This window comes from Centroberyx gerrardi, chromosome 4, assembly GCF_048128805.1.
Source record: "Centroberyx gerrardi isolate f3 chromosome 4, fCenGer3.hap1.cur.20231027, whole genome shotgun sequence".
Lineage (NCBI taxonomy): Eukaryota > Metazoa > Chordata > Actinopteri > Beryciformes > Berycidae > Centroberyx > Centroberyx gerrardi.
In genome coordinates, this window is record NC_136000.1 from 16,984,808 (window position 1) to 17,005,322 (window position 20,515).

Genomic DNA, 20,515 nt, shown 5'->3' on the forward strand with positions numbered 1-20,515 from the left:
TGTCATCAAACTATCACCGGCTCCCGTGAACAGTGGGTTTAATAGCCTGGATCGGGCGCACTGCAGCAATAGAGCTGCTTATATATAAAACCTGTTTCACTGGTGCTATGATAAAAGCAGATAAACTGGTGCTTGGACATGTAATTGTCCTTATATTTAAGGAATGGTGTCTTGAGAAGAGGGGGGGATTTAATAGATGTCTAGAAACCGGCTCCTGAGCCTCCAAATACGAACACTTGCACCTGCTGAAAAACGATTTGGTGGTTGGTGCTAGATGATAAATAACAGACTGTAAGTTTAGTGCCCAAAAAGGGCAAACTGTGAAAACAAGTAATTTTCACCTTTTATATTAGCTTTGGAAGAAGATGACTACTGTGTTTTATTCCAGTCTGTTGTAGGGATATGAAAATAGTATAATAATTAATTAATTAATATTATTATGATTAACATGACTATTATAAACATTTTCAATGAAACTACCAAGAAAAAGGTTGACAAATGCTCTGCCTCCCTCAACAATGTCCATCAAGGTGCCGTAGAGCAACGCACTTAACCCCCAACTGTGCCAGTGGAGCTGCTCAACGGTCAACAGCCGTGTTTAAATAATGTGTGTATAAAATGTGTATATTGGTATAAATGTGAAGCAGGGTGATGCAGAAAAAGAGCATAGATGTCCAGGTCACTTTCCCAGAAGCAATAACGGTTAATAGGAGTTTTCATGCAAAAAAAAAAAATATTTTGAATGAGAAAGGCAAACCAAATTAAAGGGGGTGCAAATCCCCCAAGTCCCATCTCCCTCCCCATTTCGGGGCTACCATCTATCTCTGGACCATGGTGGGGTTGTCATGTCGACCAGCCCACAAGTTACTATGACAACGGCTCAAGGGGAAGCACTTGCTGGGGAGGTTATTGCCTCCTTGGGGACAGAAGAAGGACAGGGGGAATGTGAGCGGAGACAAAGATAGAGGGACCTGAAGACACCAAAAGGGCTAAGATGAAGGGAGGAGGTCAAGTTGGAGTGTGTGTGTGTGTGTGTGTGTGTGTGTGTGTGTGTGTGTGGTATGTGTTTGTGACTTGATATCAAGACCAGTTTACATGCATAACCATTACATGCCTAACTGAACACAGTGTAGGCCGATAACTTGGAGCTTCAAAATATGCATAACTCAGAGTTGCCCTAATGACGCTTTAGATGCAGGCAAAGTTTTCCCCTCCTAGACGAGGCCCGCGCCTCTCCTGTGCGTGATGTATTACGCTTCCTGCTCGGTGCCATACCCCGGGGCAGAAGGGGGCGGGGGCAAGGGAGGGAGTGACATTAAGGACCCTCCAAGGTGTCAGATGGGTCCCCAGCTACCCCCACATTTTGTCATATAAATGTCATAAAGACAAGTTTGGAGTTGGGGAGCTTTTGGCTCTCCCTCTGCCTGGGGGGTATCGCAGTGGTTAATTGCCCCATTAGCAGTGACAGGGTAAATTGGTGGAAGGGCTAACTATATATTACAGTGAAAACAACAACCCCTGGCATACACCTGAGGGCATGGTAAGTATGGTGCATGGTACAGTACAGCTTGTGCATGTTTGAGTGTGTACGTGTGTGTGTGTGAGAGAGAGAGAGAGAGAGAGAGAGAGAGAGAGAGAGAGAGAGAGAGAGTGTGTGTGAGAGAGATAAATGATAACATTTACATTTACATGAGACCTTTAATATGAGCAAAATATTATAATTCTATATTTATCACTTCGGAAATTATCCTGCATTGGCGGTCAGGGAGAGGGTCTGCTCTTATGCATATATTCAACCAATCAGGAGAACTGGCACAATTCTATTCTATTCTATTCATGTGATTCTAGAATTATATTCATGTGTATCTAGAACATGTGACATTCAGAGCAGAGAACTGGGAATGGCTCTGTGTTTGTCTGTTGCGGAAAAACATTTTCATTGTGAACCACAAACACAGACAGGCAACAGACACACAGACACTCCCACACACACGCACACAATTCATCTGCATCATGGACAGAGAAAATGTGTGTGTGTGTGTGTGTGTGTGTGCGCGAGTGTGTGTGTGTGTATGTTAACCAGGTTCACCTGCCTTTTCATTGTTTCAGATGGGATAAAAAATGCAGTTGCAAATTGAAATACAAATGGAAAATTTCCTGAATAATGTGCAATGCAAGAATTTGAAGAACTGATAGGAAACATTGCTTTAATTGTGTTATAGCACTGGAGATGTGCTGGTATAAACTTTAAGTATAATTTCATGCTTTTGTCAAATACAATTTAATTGAAATCAAAGTAAAATAATCAGAGCCAAAGCCTGGTCTGTATTTTAGCGTTTAGCAGCAACATCATTTCTAATTGCAGGCTGTAATTTCTTTGATATGTCAAATGGAAGACAAAAACACACTGCAAGATAAATATACAAGAATTTCCAAAAATTATATTGCAATGATAACTACTTCACGTAAAGATGAACCTTAAACATCAGAGCTGTATATTAATATAAATGAACGTTTTCAACACACAAATGCACACACGCATGTGCATTTAGAGAGGCCTTTTTTAAAAAAAAGAAAAAAAGATTCATTTAAAGATAAATTCATACAGCCTATAATTAACACACACACACACACACACACACACACACAGCCAGTGACACATAAGTTGCGATATGGACTAACGTTAAGATTATATTATCATTCATTGTCTTTTATTTCGACCATAAAAAAATAAAATTGCCACTGTTTTTAACTACATTCGACAGTCCATAAAACAATTACATAACAATAGAAAACGCCCATACAGCCATACAGAAAGCACGAAAAGCGCGACAGTCGCTGATTTATATTTGTGATAAGCTACATTCTTTGCTGGGTGGTATATGTAGATAGACTATCAGTTAAATGCTTTAAAATCGTAAAATAATTATTGGATGTGCCTATACTACCAACGCAGGCCGACAGCGGTGCCTAATTGTTAATTGGCAGTTAATTAATTGGCCAATGAATCGATCCCCTTCATATTTATAAGTAGGCCTACCCAAATAATAGAAACTAACCAAACCTATCCAGTCCAGTCCAAACCAAGCCACACCAAAGAAAAACCAAAAGGTCAGTCACATAAGGCCAACCCTAACGAAAAAGCATTAATATTCCTATGGTATTGTAGTGTGGCTGTTTTATTGTGAGCTTATTGTACTTAATGCAAGCCTGTTTTTGTTGTTGTTTGTTTTGTTTTGTTTTAAATCTCCTGTGGTATCATTATAATATTCCTATAATTTTCCCAAAGGGGACTTTGAGTTTTGCTGCAGTATTTGCACCGTAGCCCATCCTTCTAAAATGTATTATTGGATTTCTATAGTTCTTATTAGTAAGGTCAGCTTTGACAATCAAAGCCTACCAAAGTAAAGGGATACTATTTCATCTTACAAATAAGTGCAGTTTCCCCCCACTGAAATATGGACGTCGAGATCGACAGATTGCACATCCAGCGTGAAATTCACAATAGTATTATCATAACAATAGAGCCGAGCAGCGAGGAGGGGACGGCTGGAGGAAAAAAAAAAAAACCTAAAGCACCATTCTCTCAGACATGTCTCCTGTGATGACAAACATAGCAATGGACACGTCCATTTATAATATTTTTGTTTTCCAACCAGAGAAAATGAACTAACAAACCAACATCCGAAATCCAGACTTACAGCCTAAACTGATCTGTTCGGTCCAAAAACAATAAAGGGATGAATGTCTGATTTCATTCAAGCATATTTTAGGCTGATGAGGGTGTTTTTTTCATTCAAGCATTATTTTTTAGACCTCTTTGTCAGTTTGCCAAAACCTGATGACCAAAAACAGGCTACAACAACTTCATCAAAGCTTTAATAGTCGCTCGCAAATTTGTATAATTCATAAAATGTTGCAATTTGAGTGTTAGACATTACCTACGTTTCGGGGCCTAAACCCATAGGGCATCCCTAACGAAATGTCAATATTATATTCCTATTGTATTCCTCAAGAGACTTATAGTGTGTTTGTGGCAGTCAATAGTGAGTTTATGGTGGAATTATCGTATTTTATGGTATTTTTGTTTTTCATATCCCCTGGAATCACAATATTCCTATATTCCTATAGGGACATATAGTGTGTCTAAATCGTGAGTTTATTGTGACCTTATCGCACTTTATGGTATTTTATTATTATTATTATTATTATTATTTATCTCGTAGTATTTTCTGTGACATTATTTTTTAACTAATAACATGTTAAATATTCGCGGATCCTTCTAAAATTGTTTATTGATTTGCTACACTTCTTTTTCCGTAATATTGTATTTGTAATAAAAATTCAACGTTTCAGTAAATAATTCCGCATACTTTTCAATATTTTCCTCTCCTCGTCTCCTCTCCGCTCGCTGTAGCCTCTCCCCCTCCCTCTCTCTCCCTCTCTCTATCGCGGAATCCTATTGATCCAAACGGGCTAATTAGCGGTGTCTGCGCAATTACGCACATGCGCACTGGGCGTAATCTCAGCCATTTTTTGAAGGAAACTAATTAGCAGGAATAAAGAGCCAAGTGTTTTTTCCCCCCTCAGTGATCAGAACTCATTCTACCTCTGGAGCTCGCACAAACCCCTCCGTCCCCCATCTTCTGTTTACTACAGCCTATATGTAGCTTTAATTATACTGTTGTTTGGTAACAACTTGGACCCCGCTGCTCTCTCTCCCCATTTTTTCCTGCTCCGTATGAACGCAGAGGATCATTCATAAGGAATGAGTGGGCTCTCTATACGATTGTTTTCTGGACTACTACACATTCAGCGTACGGAGCCTTGTACCAGTGCCGCTGCAGAAATGTAAGTCTGCCATTTGTTTACAATACTAAAGGTACGGAGGAAGCAGGCAGCGGTGGGGGGATTTAGTCGGGGCAGCCTCTAGTTCGCACAAATCAAGCTTTTGTTGTTCTGCGTGTGCAATGCTTCACCTGTTACTGAATATTGAGCGATATCACTCTTGTTTTGGCTGAATCGGAGTGTGGCCATACGATCCGGTGTAAACAAAGACAGAAGTAGTCTGAAGGCTTCGCGGATGTTGATCAGTGGCTTGACAACACAGACAGAGATAGGGAGTGAACTACCGAAGTCGCTGCCCGTTCAGATAGTCTCGTATTCTCAAATAATCCACTGTTATGGTCTCGCAATGCAAAATACAGCTTAGTGCTATTACCTTGAGACAGATGTAGGCTACATCTCCCGGGTCCTATATGCAGTCCATTGGGTCCTTGCGCAATCAACTGCGTGCAAAACAGTATTTGTCCATGTCCCATAATGACAAACAAAATACACATTTTCGTGAAGTGTAGCCAAGCAATTCTCTCCCTCTCCCCCCCTCTCTCTCTCCCCCTCACACCCCTTTCTCTCCGTTCTCTCCTTTCTAAACACACACACACACACACACACACACACACACACACACACACAGTCAGCCTACGATAGGATTTCTGGGAATAATCTTTTAATGGATGTTTTGATCTGCTGTAAATGTATTTTACAAAACCTGTAGCAGTGTATGTCTAATTACAAAGATATCTTACAATCCAATATTTTTAAACAATTCTAACAGTATAAGTTACATTTCAGGTGTTTTTTGTGCTAAACTGACATGGTCAGAATCAATTTGCTTGTGCAGAACAGGATGTACATGCATTAACACACAAACAAACACATAGCCTACACATACACACACACACATTGTTAAATGATGGTTTCCCGCACTTGTGATCGATAGAGAGCCAGGAATGCTTGTATAAATAGTTACATTGCCGATAGACCCAGGTTATTGATTGCAGTGTAAATGAAAATCTTTATCAGATTAGAGACTGTTCTCGGCTGCTGGCAGGCAGGCTCAGCCTCTCAGCGCCAGCCAGGAGGACAGTGGACAGCTGCAGTGGCCAAGGGTCTGTGGCCTGTGACATAAACACAGTACATTAAAGCACTATCAGAGTGCCGATATGAGCCATATATCTTTGAGCTGCAGAGAGGCAAGAGGGGGTGGGTACTGGAAAGAGGGAGAGAGAGAGAGGGGTGTGTTGGAGCAGAAGGAAGGGAAGGGGAGGCGCGGGGGGGGGTTTGGTTGAAGGAGAAGGTGAAAGGGTACATTAAGGTCTTTCCTTGATTAAAAAAGGTCAGTAATGAGATTGTAGGACACACAGAGTAAGAGAGATGTATCCTTCTTATCTGCCATCCATCAATCAGACACAAGTAGAAGAGGAGGAGAGGCCCATTTATTTTTTGGGAAGCCATTGTACTGGTGTACGATTGTACAGACGTGATTGTGCATCGTTGGGATCATCTGCGATCCTCATCGCTCCATTTTAGGGGATTTTTTTCATTATTTACTTGGATTGAAAGTTTATATGGTCATTCATGTGTGATTAAAATTCACATCCCTAGTACCAGTAAAACCTACATGATTTAAAAAAACCCAGGGTTGACAGACTTAAAATATGTTTATTTTTTGAAGATTTCCTCAAAAATTTATAGAAACACAGTTTCTCTCTCAGCAGCAGCAAAATGAATACAAGCCTGTGTTTGTTCTCTGGTTTATAAAGTTTCAACTTATTGCAAAAAGGGATTCATGGTTTTCATACACAGTATTGCTTCGGTGTTTGTACGTATGTGTGTGTTCATGGTGTGTAATCCATTTGCACTCTGTGTTGTTAAAGAATGGCACATACAGTTTGCGCTAAACAGAGATCCCTTTGACTCTCATAACATCTCTGCACTGATGTGCAGCAAAAGATGAACACACTGATACACTGGCTTTAAAATGGTTCTTCTATCCTTTTTATCTCAGTGTGGCAATTTAGTTGAAGCCCTTTAGCTTAGAAGCGTTCAGTTCTTTATATAATCCTATCCCTTGAGGAATATTATAGACCTCCCGCGTAGCCTTTACCCGCATTCCTCTACCTAGTTTAGCGCTCGTACTATTGATTTTCCCATTAAGGGCTAACGCTAACCTCTGAGTAACTAGGCTCTGTATTGTGCACTGTGAAGGCGGTATTGAACAGATGCTATCCAGGGACTCTAATCAATGGCCTCCACTGTTATGCAATATTATTTACTTGACTCATGTATTTCATTTTTCTCTTCTTTCCCCTTCATTCTTTTCCTCTGTCTCTGTCTGCCTCTCTTCTTCTCCTCTCTCTCTCTCTCTCACTCACAGGTGGGGTAGTAATGTGTGGCTGCTGTAGCCTCTGGTATGGACAGCAGTGAGGGAGGAGGAGGGGATGGAGGGGGAGGAGAGGAGAGAGATGCTGACCTCAGCCCCCAGGCTTTATCTCTTCCTCTCCTGACCCTGGCGGTCATTCCTGAGCAGGGGTCATCCTCTCATACCTCAGCCGCGGCCCCTGCCAAAGAGCCCCTGACCCTGCCTCAGCGGGACGAGGAGGAGGGGGCAGAGGGGTCCCAGGCCAGAGAAGAGACCCGGGGAGGAGAGGGGAAAGAAGGAGGCGGACTTTTACAGGGGAACGGAGGGTGTCAAAAGCAGGGGATGAAGGAAGATGACGGGGAGGGATATTTGTTAGGGCAAGGGAAGGAAGAAGAGGAGGTGTACGCAGGTGCGGGAGAGGCGTCATTTACAGGGGGCCTCCTAGCAGCCCTCAGCAGCAGCGACGGAGAGGAGAAGGAAGAGGAGGAGGCCATCTCAAACCAAAGCCAAACCAAATCCAAATGTTCTTTATTACCTCAACAGAGCCAGCACAGCTCTTCTTCCAGCACTGCAATGGCCAGTGGCACACTCGACAGCAAAATAACCGCCTCTCCAAAGCCCTCCCCCACTCCTTCCACCTCTCCAAAGCACTTCACTTGTCCTCCCTCTTCTTCCGCCCTGCTGAGCGAGACAGAGGTAAAAGACATTGAGGGAGATCGGGGCTGGATTTCTGGGTTTCCTCAGAGCTTTAAATCCCAGCAGTCTGCCCTGGCTTTTCCACTGGCGGGTACTGAGCCTGCCAGTACACCCGCTGAGGATGATGGGTCGGCAGGGGTTCCTCACTCTTCCATTGCCAATGGAGATGGTGCCAAAGCTCCAGAACCAAACGACAGCCAGCTAGAGACAGAAGTGGATGACGAGAGAGACAAAGAAGGAGAACAGAAGGAAGCTGTCCTTAAAAACCTCAACCAAGACCTCTCTCCCAATTCACTGACTAGTCACATGACCATAATGCACTCACGCAATTCCTGCAAGACGCTCAAATGCCCCAAGTGCAACTGGCACTATAAGTCTCAGCATACATTGCAAGTCCACATGAAAGAGAAACATCCAGAGACGGGAGGCCAGTGTGTGTGTGGCGGCTCTGGGGGAAAGTGTGTGTGTGGCGGTGCAACAAGAGGTGTGTGTGGGTATTGCAGTTCGGGCAAGGCCCACCCTCGCTTGGCCCGTGGTGAGACCTATGCCTGTGGCTACAAGCCCTACCGCTGTGAGGTGTGTGACTATGCTACCTCATCGAAAGGCAACCTCAGCATACACATGCAGTCGGATAAACACCTTAACAACGTTCAAAATGGGGGGCACTCCAACGGTCACGTACACACTTCTCACACCGCGCACGCCCACAACGGCAGCTCCTCCAACGGTCACACCGTGGACGAGCAGGCATACAAACTCCCACTCCCTATTCACACGCCTACTACCCAGCCCGCCAAGCTCACACCACCTGCACACACTCACTCTCTTGGTAAGCGGTGGCGGTGTGATGTGTGCGACTATGAGACCAGCATTGCCCGCAACCTGCGCATACACACCACCAGCGAGAAACACACACACAACATGCTGCGGCTCCAGAGAGGCTACTATCTGTCCCACTGCAGGAGCCTCACCCCCCAGCTTAAACACCTACAAAACGCAGGTGAGAAGCGCATCACACTGAATCACTAATTTAGACTCTTCGCACAGCTTACCATTCTTACCATTGTGAAAGTTTGAAAACGGGATTTGAATTGCAAATGCTCAGGAGTTTTCTCTGTGTGTCTGTGCTCTAGGTGGTGAGCTCTCCTTGAACATGCGCCTGACCAGTCAAGTCCCAGAACAACCAGGCACCCTTGGATCTACACTGACTCCCTCTCCCTCCCCCTCCCCCTCCCCCCCCTCCCGTCCCATCTCTGTCCCCCACTGGACCCCTCTCCCTGGGTGTGTTCCAATGCCTTGTCTGCTCCTGCTTTTCCTCTGACAGCCTGGAGTCTGTGGAGCAGCACCTGAACGCCCCTCGCTCCCTGCCCCAGTCGGAGTGGTGCTCCCTGGTCGCCGGAGGCTGCCACTGCAGGCTGTGTGGCTACACCACTCCGCTGAGGGCTAACTTCTCCCTGCACTGCCAGACAGACAGACACCGCACCCGGTACCAGCTTGCTGCTCACCTCCAGGAGGGCGGAGACAGGGGTCAGGAGGGGGCCGCCCTCATTGCTAAGGGCAACCCCGTCCAGCTGAGGTGCAACCTGTGTGACTACGTGACCAGCAGTCTGGAGAAGCTCCGAGGACACTCCCTCAATTCACACCATGAGGCCAGCGTCCGGGTCTACAGAGTCAGTACACAAACACACACTCAGACATACTCTCAGCCATAATCCCTTTCTGGTAGTGTTTTAAAATGCATTTACTGATTCATGATAACCATACCAGTATATTTGTAAATTCTTTCCAAAATATGAACCATGTTGTCCAACCATAATATGAGTTTTCATGCTCTCTCTCCTTTTCCATCCCATGTCTTTAGTTCCTGCAGCAGTATGATGGTGAGGTTGATGGAGGCTCATGGCTGTTCCATTGTCTCCTGTGCAACCACTCCTCCTCATCTAAACTCCAACTACTGAAACACAGTCAAACTCCAACTCATCAGCAGAGGGAGGGGCTACTACAGCTACAGCCAATGGGAGGAGAGGAGCTGGCAGCCATTTTTACCATCAGGAAAAGCCCTGACGGTGTCACAGGTGAGAGTTGTGTATGAATTGTGTTAAGTGTGTGAGTGTATTTAAGGGAGAACGCTTGCATGTGTTGGACATCGGTGAGAGGACAGGGGATTAAGATGAAAAGAGAGAAAATGAATAATGGCTGTAGCTCAGATATTGATCAGGTAAATTGATTAGTCAATACACATCCTTGTTACATCCCCAATCACCCCCGACAACAGCTAGCACCTGCTAATCAATGAACCAATACAATCCCTTGGAGAAGGAGGGGGAGGTGTAAGCCAGTCATCAGTCTGCAATCTGTGCAAAATACATGAATGAATTTACATCCTATGGACTGTGTGAACTGCCTGATTAAGACCTAAAATGAGTAGCTCAACTCTTGTAAATTAAGTCTGTACTGTGTTCTATCTCTGTGTGGATTAAGACTTATTGAGGTGAACTGATGTGTTGTAAGTCCATATTAACTCCACTCCACCTCTGAGGGGAATCTAATGGAGAATCAATACCTGATCAATAGTGTATAGAGGCAAGCAAGAGGGGTGAAGTGTGATTCAAATACATTGGTCTTTTTGAAGGGTGCTATCTAGAGAATAGAAACTACAATTAGCATGATAGTTTCTGAGGACATATGTACTACCATGTATGACATAATTATTTATCTTGTCCCCTCCTCAGGAGAGCTCAGTGAGGATATGGAAACTTCCAGTGAGATCACCACTGGTCCTTTGGACCAAACCAAAGACACAAGTAACATGGGGGTGAAGCAGATTACTGAGGAGACAGGTAGAGCTGCTTCTACGTGCGAAAATACAATTCAGATTTCCACTCCTCATTTAAACCGTCACATTCTACAAAATACTAATAGTATATGTAAATTCTAGAATACTTATATATAGTATATAGTACTTACTTACTAATATAATAATGTACATCTGTGATTTTTCCTTGAAGAAGAAACTAGTGGGGAGGAGAAGGAAAAGAGGGACTCTCTGCCCCCAGTCAAGCGTCCATCCTCTGGATGCGAGGAAATGGAGAACTCCCTCTCACCCAAACGCCCTAGAATACACCAGCAAAACGAGAACCAGCAGGTGAGCACCTTACATACACATTTGAATCACTTATTTAGATCCACATGAATATAAGAAATATTAAGGATAATAAAGGACACAAAACAATAAAGATGCAATCATAAATTTCAAGGCCTGTCAAGTGCATATGTGGTCCCACAAACACACACACACACACACACACACACACACTCTTTTGCTGCCTTCTGTTTAACAATTTAATTTTCAAACATTTTTCTAACTGGCCTCTCTTCTTTTAGACTGTCCATTGCCCCTTGTGCCAGGTTAAACTCCCATACACACACCTTAGACATCATCTTACACACCTGCACAGTGTGGCCCAGGACTGTGTAGACAAGCTCATCAGCACAGTAAGTATATATGTTTGCATGCATGCGTGTATTTGTTGTATGTGCGTTAGTCAGAAAGCGAGAGAAAATGAGAAGCCAAAGCGATGGGGGATGGGGGAGAGTGAAATGTAGGGAGACAATTCCATTAAGAAGGCACCAGAGAGAAAGGCAGCGCTTTTTTTTTAATGCATGTTTAAGTAGCTCCCCGCTATCATCTTTGATGCAGCCGTGCATGCTGTGTATCTGTGTGTATGTGTACGTGCGTCTTTTGGAGAGGAAGAGAGAGGGTTTGACTGAGTGAGTGAGGGAAAAAGCCAGTGCTTCTATAATGCATGTTTAAGTAGCCCTCTATTACCAGAAGTGCAGTCAAGCTAAAAAGGGGCCCCATGCTTTTTACTGTGTCTCTCCAACTAACAAAGACTGGTCATCTATCCACATCACCATCCTCCATCTCCCTGGCCCGTATGCTAAGTGGCCTTTGTCTCTCGCTCTCTTTGCCTCCACTTCACTGACTGCTTTTCACCCTTTCTCCCCTCTGCTGCCCCTCCCTTCCCCCCCTCCAGCTACTCCTATCATTCCTATTGCTGCAATCTCTTTCCCTGCCCCTCTCTCTCTCCCTTTCTTGTTCATACCCCTCCCTTTCTGTCTCTCCCAAGCTCTCTCTCAATTTCTTATGCGTTACCCCTCCCTTCCTCTCTCTCTCTCTCTCTCTCTCTTGCTCCGAAGCAGTTTCTCTTTTTTTGTTCATAGCCCCTTACTTCCTCACTCCCTCCCTCCCTCTCCCCACTCTGTCTCTCTCTCTCTTTTTCATATTCTACACCCCTTACCCCCCCACCACCCACCTCCCTCCCTCTCTCCCCTCCTACCCCCTCCCTCCCTCACTCTCTCTGATAGTAATTGAGGTTCATTAATTCAGACTGAGGTGATGATGGCCATTATGTACCTTGCTTTCCAATTACGCTCTCTAGATTAAGCCTGACCTTCAGTTTTCTCTGCAGTGTGTGTGTGTGTGTGCGTGCGTGTATCGTTGTTCTTCTCTCTCTCTTATGAAGCTGTTACGCAGAGAAAACTCTTGTCATGTAAATCTCATCTTTAGCTGTCCGTCCTTTCCTTAGGCTAGCTAGCTGCTCACACAGATATAGTATTTGCTCTCAGTGCTTGGAGCTGTGGAGATGGGGGTTTTCTATATGAAGAATGATTTTAAATAAATTCATTATTCAGCTCAGTAAAGTTTTATTAAACCCTTGGGGCATGTTAGAGGGTGTCGTTGGAGCTGAAGGGCAGACCCACATATCTCCACCATGTATAGTTCCTACCAAATATATGTGCTGAGCTGCATACACTGCTGTACAGGCAGGTGTAAGATATAGCTATACACTTACATATTCACACAATTAAATGTTTTATGATATTAGGACAGAGAGCGCAGGCAATCCCTATTCATACATCTTGCTATTTGCTTGCTATTATACTGTGCAATTAAACATTTTATTCATAATATTGGATTAAGAAAATAGGGTAACATTCAGTATTTATTCATTCCAGATAGGGAAATCGACATTGAGTCTAATTGGCAGTTATGATCAAGAACGACCAAAACTGACAGACCATTGCGTTGTTTCTTTCTTCCAGGTGACACCATCCATGGAGCAACCCGAGCCTCATCATGAGACGGAACAACAGACGGAGACTGACTCTCACACAGATAACTCTCAGAAAAATAAAAATAATAAGAATAACAATACAAATGGTTCCCACCCTGCTGATTCCCTTGCCACAATTGATTCACAGAAAAACAAAGGTTAGCGTAAAACCAATGTTAAAACATGTATGTCAGATTTGTTAAAAGCACAAAATATGTTCCTTGTCTCGTTGTCACGTAGACTGTAGTACAACTGACTCTGTGCTTAGTATAAATGTGAAATATTTTTTCAAATTCATGCTCACTTTTGTGTGCATATTGCAGGCATGTCAGAGGAGAATATTGAGGGAGATGTAGCCGCACCCAAAGATGTCACAGCTCTACTCACCCCACCCCTGGAAGACACTACCACTCACCCTTCCAATGGCAGGCTGGCTCCTCAGTCCCCCACGCAGATCCCTCCCTCCTCCCCACCCACCTCCCCACCCAGCGACCCTCCTCCCCCCTCTGATCGCCATGGTTACCGGTTCCGTTGCAGCAGGTGCAGCCTGGCGTTCCCCACTCAGGAGAAGCTCCAGCTCCACTGGCAGTACCATGCCATGAGGGCGGCGACAGAGTGCCCCCTCTGCTCCAGACGCTGTCGCAGTCAGGAGGCTCTGCAGAGACACATGCAAAACACACACTCACAGCTGGACAACACACAGGGGCAGAATACATTCTTACTGCCTCATACCACCCAAACACACCTGGATCAGAGTTTGAGTTCAGTTCAACAAGACATTAGCTTGTCACCTCAAGTGGGTCAAGAAGCAGGAGAGGCTGAGGATGAAGAGATGGAGGAAGAAGAAGCACTCGGGATAGAGGAAAAGGAGGAACAAAGAGAGGAAGGGAAGATTGAAGAGAAGGATGTGGTAGGTGAGGTTGATGGAGTTGAGGAGGACTTAATAGAGCCAGAGAGAGGGCCACAGGAAGAGATTGGATCAGAACCAAGTTCTAGCTTTCATGTCAAAAAGGGCTCCAACCCCACCATGGACCGCTATCTGGACCCATCTCGGCCCTATAAATGCACCATATGTTCTGAGTCCTTCACTCAGAAAACCATTCTTCTGGTCCACTACAATTCTGTCTCCCATCTCCACCGGGCCCGACGAGCCCTGCAGGACTCTGGCCCAGGCCTTGCTGCCCCTGAGGCTCCCCGGGGCCCTGATCCCAGACCCTACCGCTGCCGACTGTGTGGAGTGGGCTACAGCCAGAGCTCCACACTGGACATACATCTTCGCTCTGTCCTCCACCAGACTAGAGCTCGTGCTGCCCAGAACCCGGCACCACAGACCCCAGCCTCTAGTATAGCTGCTCCAGTGTCAACTCCCACTATTTCAACTCAGGCTGCTACCACCAGAGAGGAGACTTCCAAGAGTCTGACTTTCGCCAAGAGGCCAGACTTAGTAAGCCCCTCCACCTATTCTTTATTAGGCCCCAGCTCAGTGGCTGAGGCCCAGCCAACCCTCCCTGCCCAGACCGACAGCCAGCAGGCTAAAAAGAGAGTGGCAGAGCTGATAGCATCAAGAAACCAGCTGATGCTAATGCAACAGCAGCAGTTAGCCCAGGCCCAGGCCCAGGCCCAGTTACAACAGCACACAGCCCTGCTCCAGTCCCAGCTCTTTAACCCAGCACTGATACAGCACCTTCCCTTAGGGCCAGAGAATCTTCTAAAGCAACACTTCTCTCTGGCACCAGACAACTTGCTCTCCCTGCAACAGCAACTTCTCCTGCCCTTTTACCTATCTGGAGACATGAAGCTTAACCCAGAGTTAACTGTTAGGAGCCCAGAACTTAGCCAGTTAGACTCTGCCTACTCAATCTCAATAGAACACCTTAAGGTTGAGGCTACAAGAGAGTCCCCACCTCAAATAGAGAAAGAACACACCCAGAGACACAGTTCAAGCTCAGCAGTAACCCAACCAAATGATCATGTACAATGTGAGGCCAAGGTTGAGGCAGGCTGCAGTGGCTCCTCCATGAACCAGACAGAGAGAGAACACAGCACTTCTAGTCTCAAAGAAGAGAAAGAAGAAACCACTGTCCCTATTGTTAAAACTGAGAAACAAAAGGAGGAAACTGATGGCTCCTCCCTTAACCTTCTTGGATTGGAGTGCCCTCCTCCCAGAGTGCCCTATGCTGCTGTGAATGGGGAGCCTCTCAGAGCCCTGCTGCAGAGTTATGGCTATGAGTTGGCGCTCCAATATATACAAAGTAGACAGAGACACCAGCTAAAGATAGCAACCCAAATGACACCAGAGGGACAAGAGAGCTCTGGCATCAGAGAGATGGGGTTGTGCTCAGAGGAGGAGAGAGATGGGTTTAGGGAACCACAGGATGGAAAGGTGGAAAGATTGAAGGAGGAGAACAGGCAAGGAGAAGGAGAAGTGAATGGAGATATGGAAAGGGTGCTACAAGAGAAAAATCAGAACAAACATGAGGAGTCAGCAAACAGAGAGAAGGGATGCTGTAGAGGAGGAGAAAAGTGTAGAGACTGTGGTAAGTTTTTTTCAGATGCCTTGATTTTGAAGAGCCACCAAGAGTACATTCACAGGCTGCTGTTTCCCACTACTGCGCTGGATAGGTTTTCCAGAGAATACAGGCTGCAATATGACCAGCTGTACCCTCTCACACAGCCTAAGTCTGGGGAGACTTCAACTGCGGCCACCCAAGCTGCAGATCCAGCTCCAGAACTGGAACCAGCGCCAGAACCAGTTAAGACCCAAGTTAAAACCCTCCCACCTTCACCTGTCCCCTCAGATTCAGATCCCATAACCAAAATGTCTGCTTCAGCAACTGACCTAACACCAACTGCCCCTGCACTTTCCCCTCCATCTCCTCAACCACAAATATTTCCACAACAGGAGGGGCCCACTTCAAGCACCTCTGCTTCAGCCACCTCCCAAACTACATCCCAGGCTAAGGCCATAACTCTTTCCTTACCTAAACTACCTATGCTCCCTCTTTCCTTGCCCCAACTTCCCATACCCCCACTGTCTTTACCTAAGCTCCCCCTGCCGCCCATCTCTTTTCCCATGGAGTTGCCTCTCCTCTCTCCTGTTATGATGCAGTCCGTGGCTCTCCAGTCCCAACCTTGGTTGGAGTCTGCGGTGACCAGTGACCTGGCAAAACTCTACCAATCTCAACTTAGCCCAGCTTTGCTAGGGCAACAACCCCAGCTTAGCCCAGCATTGTTAGCCCAACAACCCCAGCTCAGCCCAGCTTTGCTAGGCCACCCACCACAGCTCAATCCTGCATTGCTAGGTCAACCATCACAGCCCAGCCCTGTACTACTAGGACAACAACCCCAAGGTAGCCCTACATTGCTTGAACAACAGCAGAGTAAGAGAGCACGGACACGTATCTCTGAGGAGCAACTGAGTGTTCTGCGGCAACACTTTGATATTAACAGCCTCCCCAGTGACGAAGAGGTCAACAAGATGTCTGCTCTGTCTGGTCTGCCTCACAAAGTCATCAAACACTGGTTCCGCAACACCCTGTTTAAGGAGCGCCAGCGAGACAAGGATTCCCCATACAATTTTAATAACCCCCCCACCACAGCCCTGGAGGAGTCCAGAGAAGAAGTAGCACAAACCCAGCTTCTGACAGATGCCCCATCGTCACTGTCCCCAGGCCTCCCAGCCAACCACTCCCCACAGCCCCAGAGAGCAGACCTCCTTAGAGGAGAGCCCCATAGAGGCCGTCGCTCCTCCCGTACCCGCTTCACTGAGCAACAGCTGGAGAGTCTGCAGGGGGTGTTTGAGGCCACTCCCTACCCCAGAGAGGAAGAATATGACAGGTTGTCTGCTCTGCTGTCCCTCCCTAACCGAGTCATTGTTGTATGGTTCCAAAACGCCAGACAGAGAGCCCGCAAACATCAAGACAGAGGGATGGAAGATGGAGTAGAGGGGAAGAACCAGCTTGACAGCAGTCAGAGGCAGAGAAGTGGCTATTACAAGAATGATGATGATGATAATGAGGATGATGACTGTGGTGATGAAGGTCAAAGTGACCGTCAGAATGAAAATTCCATGGATCTGACCTATGAGTACTACACCCCTGACTCACCTGTTCTGGATTCTCCACCTCACTGGACAGAGAGTGAGCATGTCCCACTCAAAGGTGAGCCAAACTCAGTTAGTAAGAAGCAAGAAGATAGTACAACCTCAGCTCAAGCTAACAAGTGCCAGGCCCTTGTTCAAACTCAAAATGGAATTCCAGACTCAGATAGCCAGAGTAAGGAAACTGTTGAGGCCATGCAGATACTGTCCTCTCCCCAACCTGAGCCCCAGCTGCAGCCAAAAAGATCCCCAGAGAAACCCCAGCCTAGCTCTTCCTCGTCTTCTCAAAAAACAGTAGCCACCACCCTGTCTACATCTCAGTCCAGCCAGGGACACACACACAGCCCTCCTTCTGCTTCAGCTGCAGAAAAGCCTCATACTCCTCATACTCACACTCCACCCAACCTCCCCTCTGCTCCAGAGTCTGAAACAAGCCACCCTCTGCTGCCTGATGCCACCTCTGGCCTGTCCACTGAAACCCAGCTACAGAACCAACTCCAACCCCAAACCCAGGCCCAGTTCCAGTGCTCTCTCTGCCCCATGTCCCTGCCTTCGTTCCAGCTGTGGCAGGAGCATCAGACCAGGCACCTCCTGGCAGCCCAGTCCCAGGTCCAACTCCTCCACTCTGGCTTCACAGAGCGAACCATGCCTTATATGATGCTCCACCCCAACCACACCTTGATGGCCAGCCAACTGCTCTCAGGCGCTATGTCCCAGATGCACCCTAACCCGACACATCCCATGATTCCACACATAAACAGCATACAACTTAAAAACACACTGTCCGATCACACAAGCAACACCCTCACCAGCCTCTCTCAAAGTTCCTTGTCCTCCTTGAAGCAGAGTTCAAAGCTTATGTCAGAGACCAGCTGTGAAGCCCCAGGGGGTGGGAGAGAGGTTGAGGATGAGCATCGGAGGGATAAGCGCCAGAGAACCACCATCACCCCAGAACAGCTGGAGGTTTTGTACCAGCGCTACAGCTTGGACTCCAACCCCACCAGAGGAGTCCTGGAAAGCATTGCACGCGATGTGGGCCTCAAGAGACGTGTGGTTCAGGTACTTAATGGATGTTTGTGTGTGTCTGTGTGTGTGTGTGTGAGCGAATGAGACATAAAAAGCACACATAATCCTATGTGATTGTGTATCTAAGCCTTGGCAACATAATGTTTTTTCTTTCACAGGTCTGGTTTCAGAACACACGAGCCAGAGAGAGAAAAGGACAATTCCGGTCAATGGGGCTGGGAACCAGTTTCAGCTTGGGTCTGAACCACCTGCGTTGCCCATTCTGCAGGGCTCTCTTCAAGGTGAAGAGTGCTCTGGATGCCCACATGAGGTCCCGTCACTGGGCAGAGGCTGAAAGAGCAGGCTACAACTTGTCCATGAGTAATGGATCCAATGGTCAGATGGGGCACATGGTTATGTCCTCTCTCATGGACAGGCCAGGCCCATCTGTCTCCTCCAACCCTATCCCAACCCTATCCCCTGGCTTTGTCAACAGCAACAAGGAGCTACTTGTGAAGCCATCTATAACCTCTGACTCTTCAGCCACTGATCTTAACAACCCAGAGGAGGAAGAGGACTATGAGGAAGAGGAGGAGGAGTACCCATGTGAAGAGGGCTCCACTATGGCTGACCAAGTGTCTCTTAGTCCCGAGGGCTCTGGGGGTCCAAGCTCTGAATGGGGCGAGACACAAACTCAGAGGCAGCACCATCATCATCAGCATCATCATCAGCAACAGCAGCGCCAACGGACACAGATGAGCCACTTCCAGGTGCTCCAGCTCAGAGACTTTTACAGGAGCCACCGTACACCCAACAGACAAGAGTGTGAGGCCCTGGGCCAGGAGCTGGGACTGCCTCACCGAGTGGTGCAGGTAGGGTTTCATTGTAAATGCTGCAAATATTCAAGGCTAAATAAAATGTTTGATCTGTGTGTATTACAGATAGATTAAAACAATCATCAGAAAAATGTGCCTTCAAGGAGTATACTTCATATTTATTCATGCAAATCTCTTCTGTAGGTGTGGTTCCAGAATGCCAGAGCCAAGGAGAAGAGGGCCAGGAGCCTGAGCTCTGACTCTGCAGAGAGGGAGCAGGCCGAGCTGACCACTGGGGCAGGGGAGAGAGACAGAGCTTAGAGAGGCTGACTAGGATCCCTTTGCTTCCTTCTACTATGTTCTCACCAACCCCCCCGTACTATACCCCCTGTCCTCCTCTAAACCTATACCTTGTTCACTTTGCTGCCAAACCTGTAACCTGAACACCCCAAAGATGCAGAGCCACAGTGGCCCAAAGAGAAGCTCTCTCAACTGAAAGTAGGAGAGAGGCCAAACCAAGTCCTGTCTACTACAGCTTTCCTCCTTCCATACTGTTCTTTATCTCTTTCCTGGCCTGTCCTCCCCTGCCTACTAGAGCTCCTTCTCCCTGTCCCGTCAGACACCCTACTACAACCAAACGCCATCTTGATAAAACCAACCGGATGCCACAGAGGCCAAAGAGCATTCTCCAAGTATGTGACCTCACTGCCCAGCTAGACCTGCAGTCTACCTCTCAGTCTGCATGACAGACTCTCAATGGGCCCTCCAACAGACAGTGCTAGTCGACTAGCTGTGTAGCATGTAGTGCCAGCCTCTACTAGGCTGGAAAAGAAATTGTCAAAGAGATTTTAGTGTAAATAGAGAACTCCAAAAGATAAACTTGAAGAAAAACAAAGCAGTTAACAGTGGAAGAAGAGGAAAAAAAAAACAGAATAATATCCTTGAAATGGACTGAGGTATTCGCAAAGAGCTTTTGTAAAGACTGACTCAGATTCCAAAGCTCGTAACCAAAATTTTACATGTCTGTGGATTTAGTTTCAACATGTTGGTTTTCAATAACAAACTGCAGAGCTGACGTCTGTACGGTGAAGGAGTGAGACCTGCAGCTGGCACGGCTACGCTGAGTACCAATAGACTGATATGGTGCTAGCATGCAGCTCCACCCTCCACAAGCCAATGATGAGTCTTCTGTTGTACATGTACACCTTGTATGTTCCTTTAGTGGATAACAGCCCAAATAGCACAGAAAGCAAAGGCCAGTTTGTCCTTAAAGGGACAAACTATTTTTTATAGCACTCAACCATTATACTGTATATGAAAACTTTAACCAAACTCAAATTTACATTGTGTGTGTTTAGTAATAGTTTCTTAATATAAATCTTATGGATTGAGATAAACTGTCTTGCTTCGATATAATAGTGTCATGATTATGAGAAGATTATGACAGCTTTGATATGTTCAGGCAAGGTAACTTACTGCCTTTCCGTCTTATTTGAATATACCAATGGCTTACCAATGTTATGTGATTTAATGTAAAGCTTTCTATGCTCAGGTCAATTGCTCAACTTGGCTCTGCTTC

The 20,515-nt window shown here is 46.3% G+C and overlaps 1 protein-coding gene across 1 annotated transcript; it reads left to right on the top strand.

Annotated features, from left to right (window-relative positions):
- Positions 1-7,254: 7,254 nt before the first annotated feature.
- LOC139933229 (zinc finger homeobox protein 3-like) lies at positions 7,255-19,257 on the top strand. The gene is given in 12 exon segments (XM_078283189.1): positions 7,255-8,900; positions 9,034-9,134; positions 9,136-9,570; positions 9,762-9,975; positions 10,633-10,740; positions 10,909-11,045; positions 11,285-11,395; positions 13,007-13,175; positions 13,341-16,286; positions 16,320-18,175; positions 18,301-18,993; positions 19,141-19,257. Coding segments are annotated over 12 exon segments (8,532 nt in total). The 5' UTR covers position 7,255.
- Positions 19,258-20,515: the final 1,258 nt, after the last annotated feature.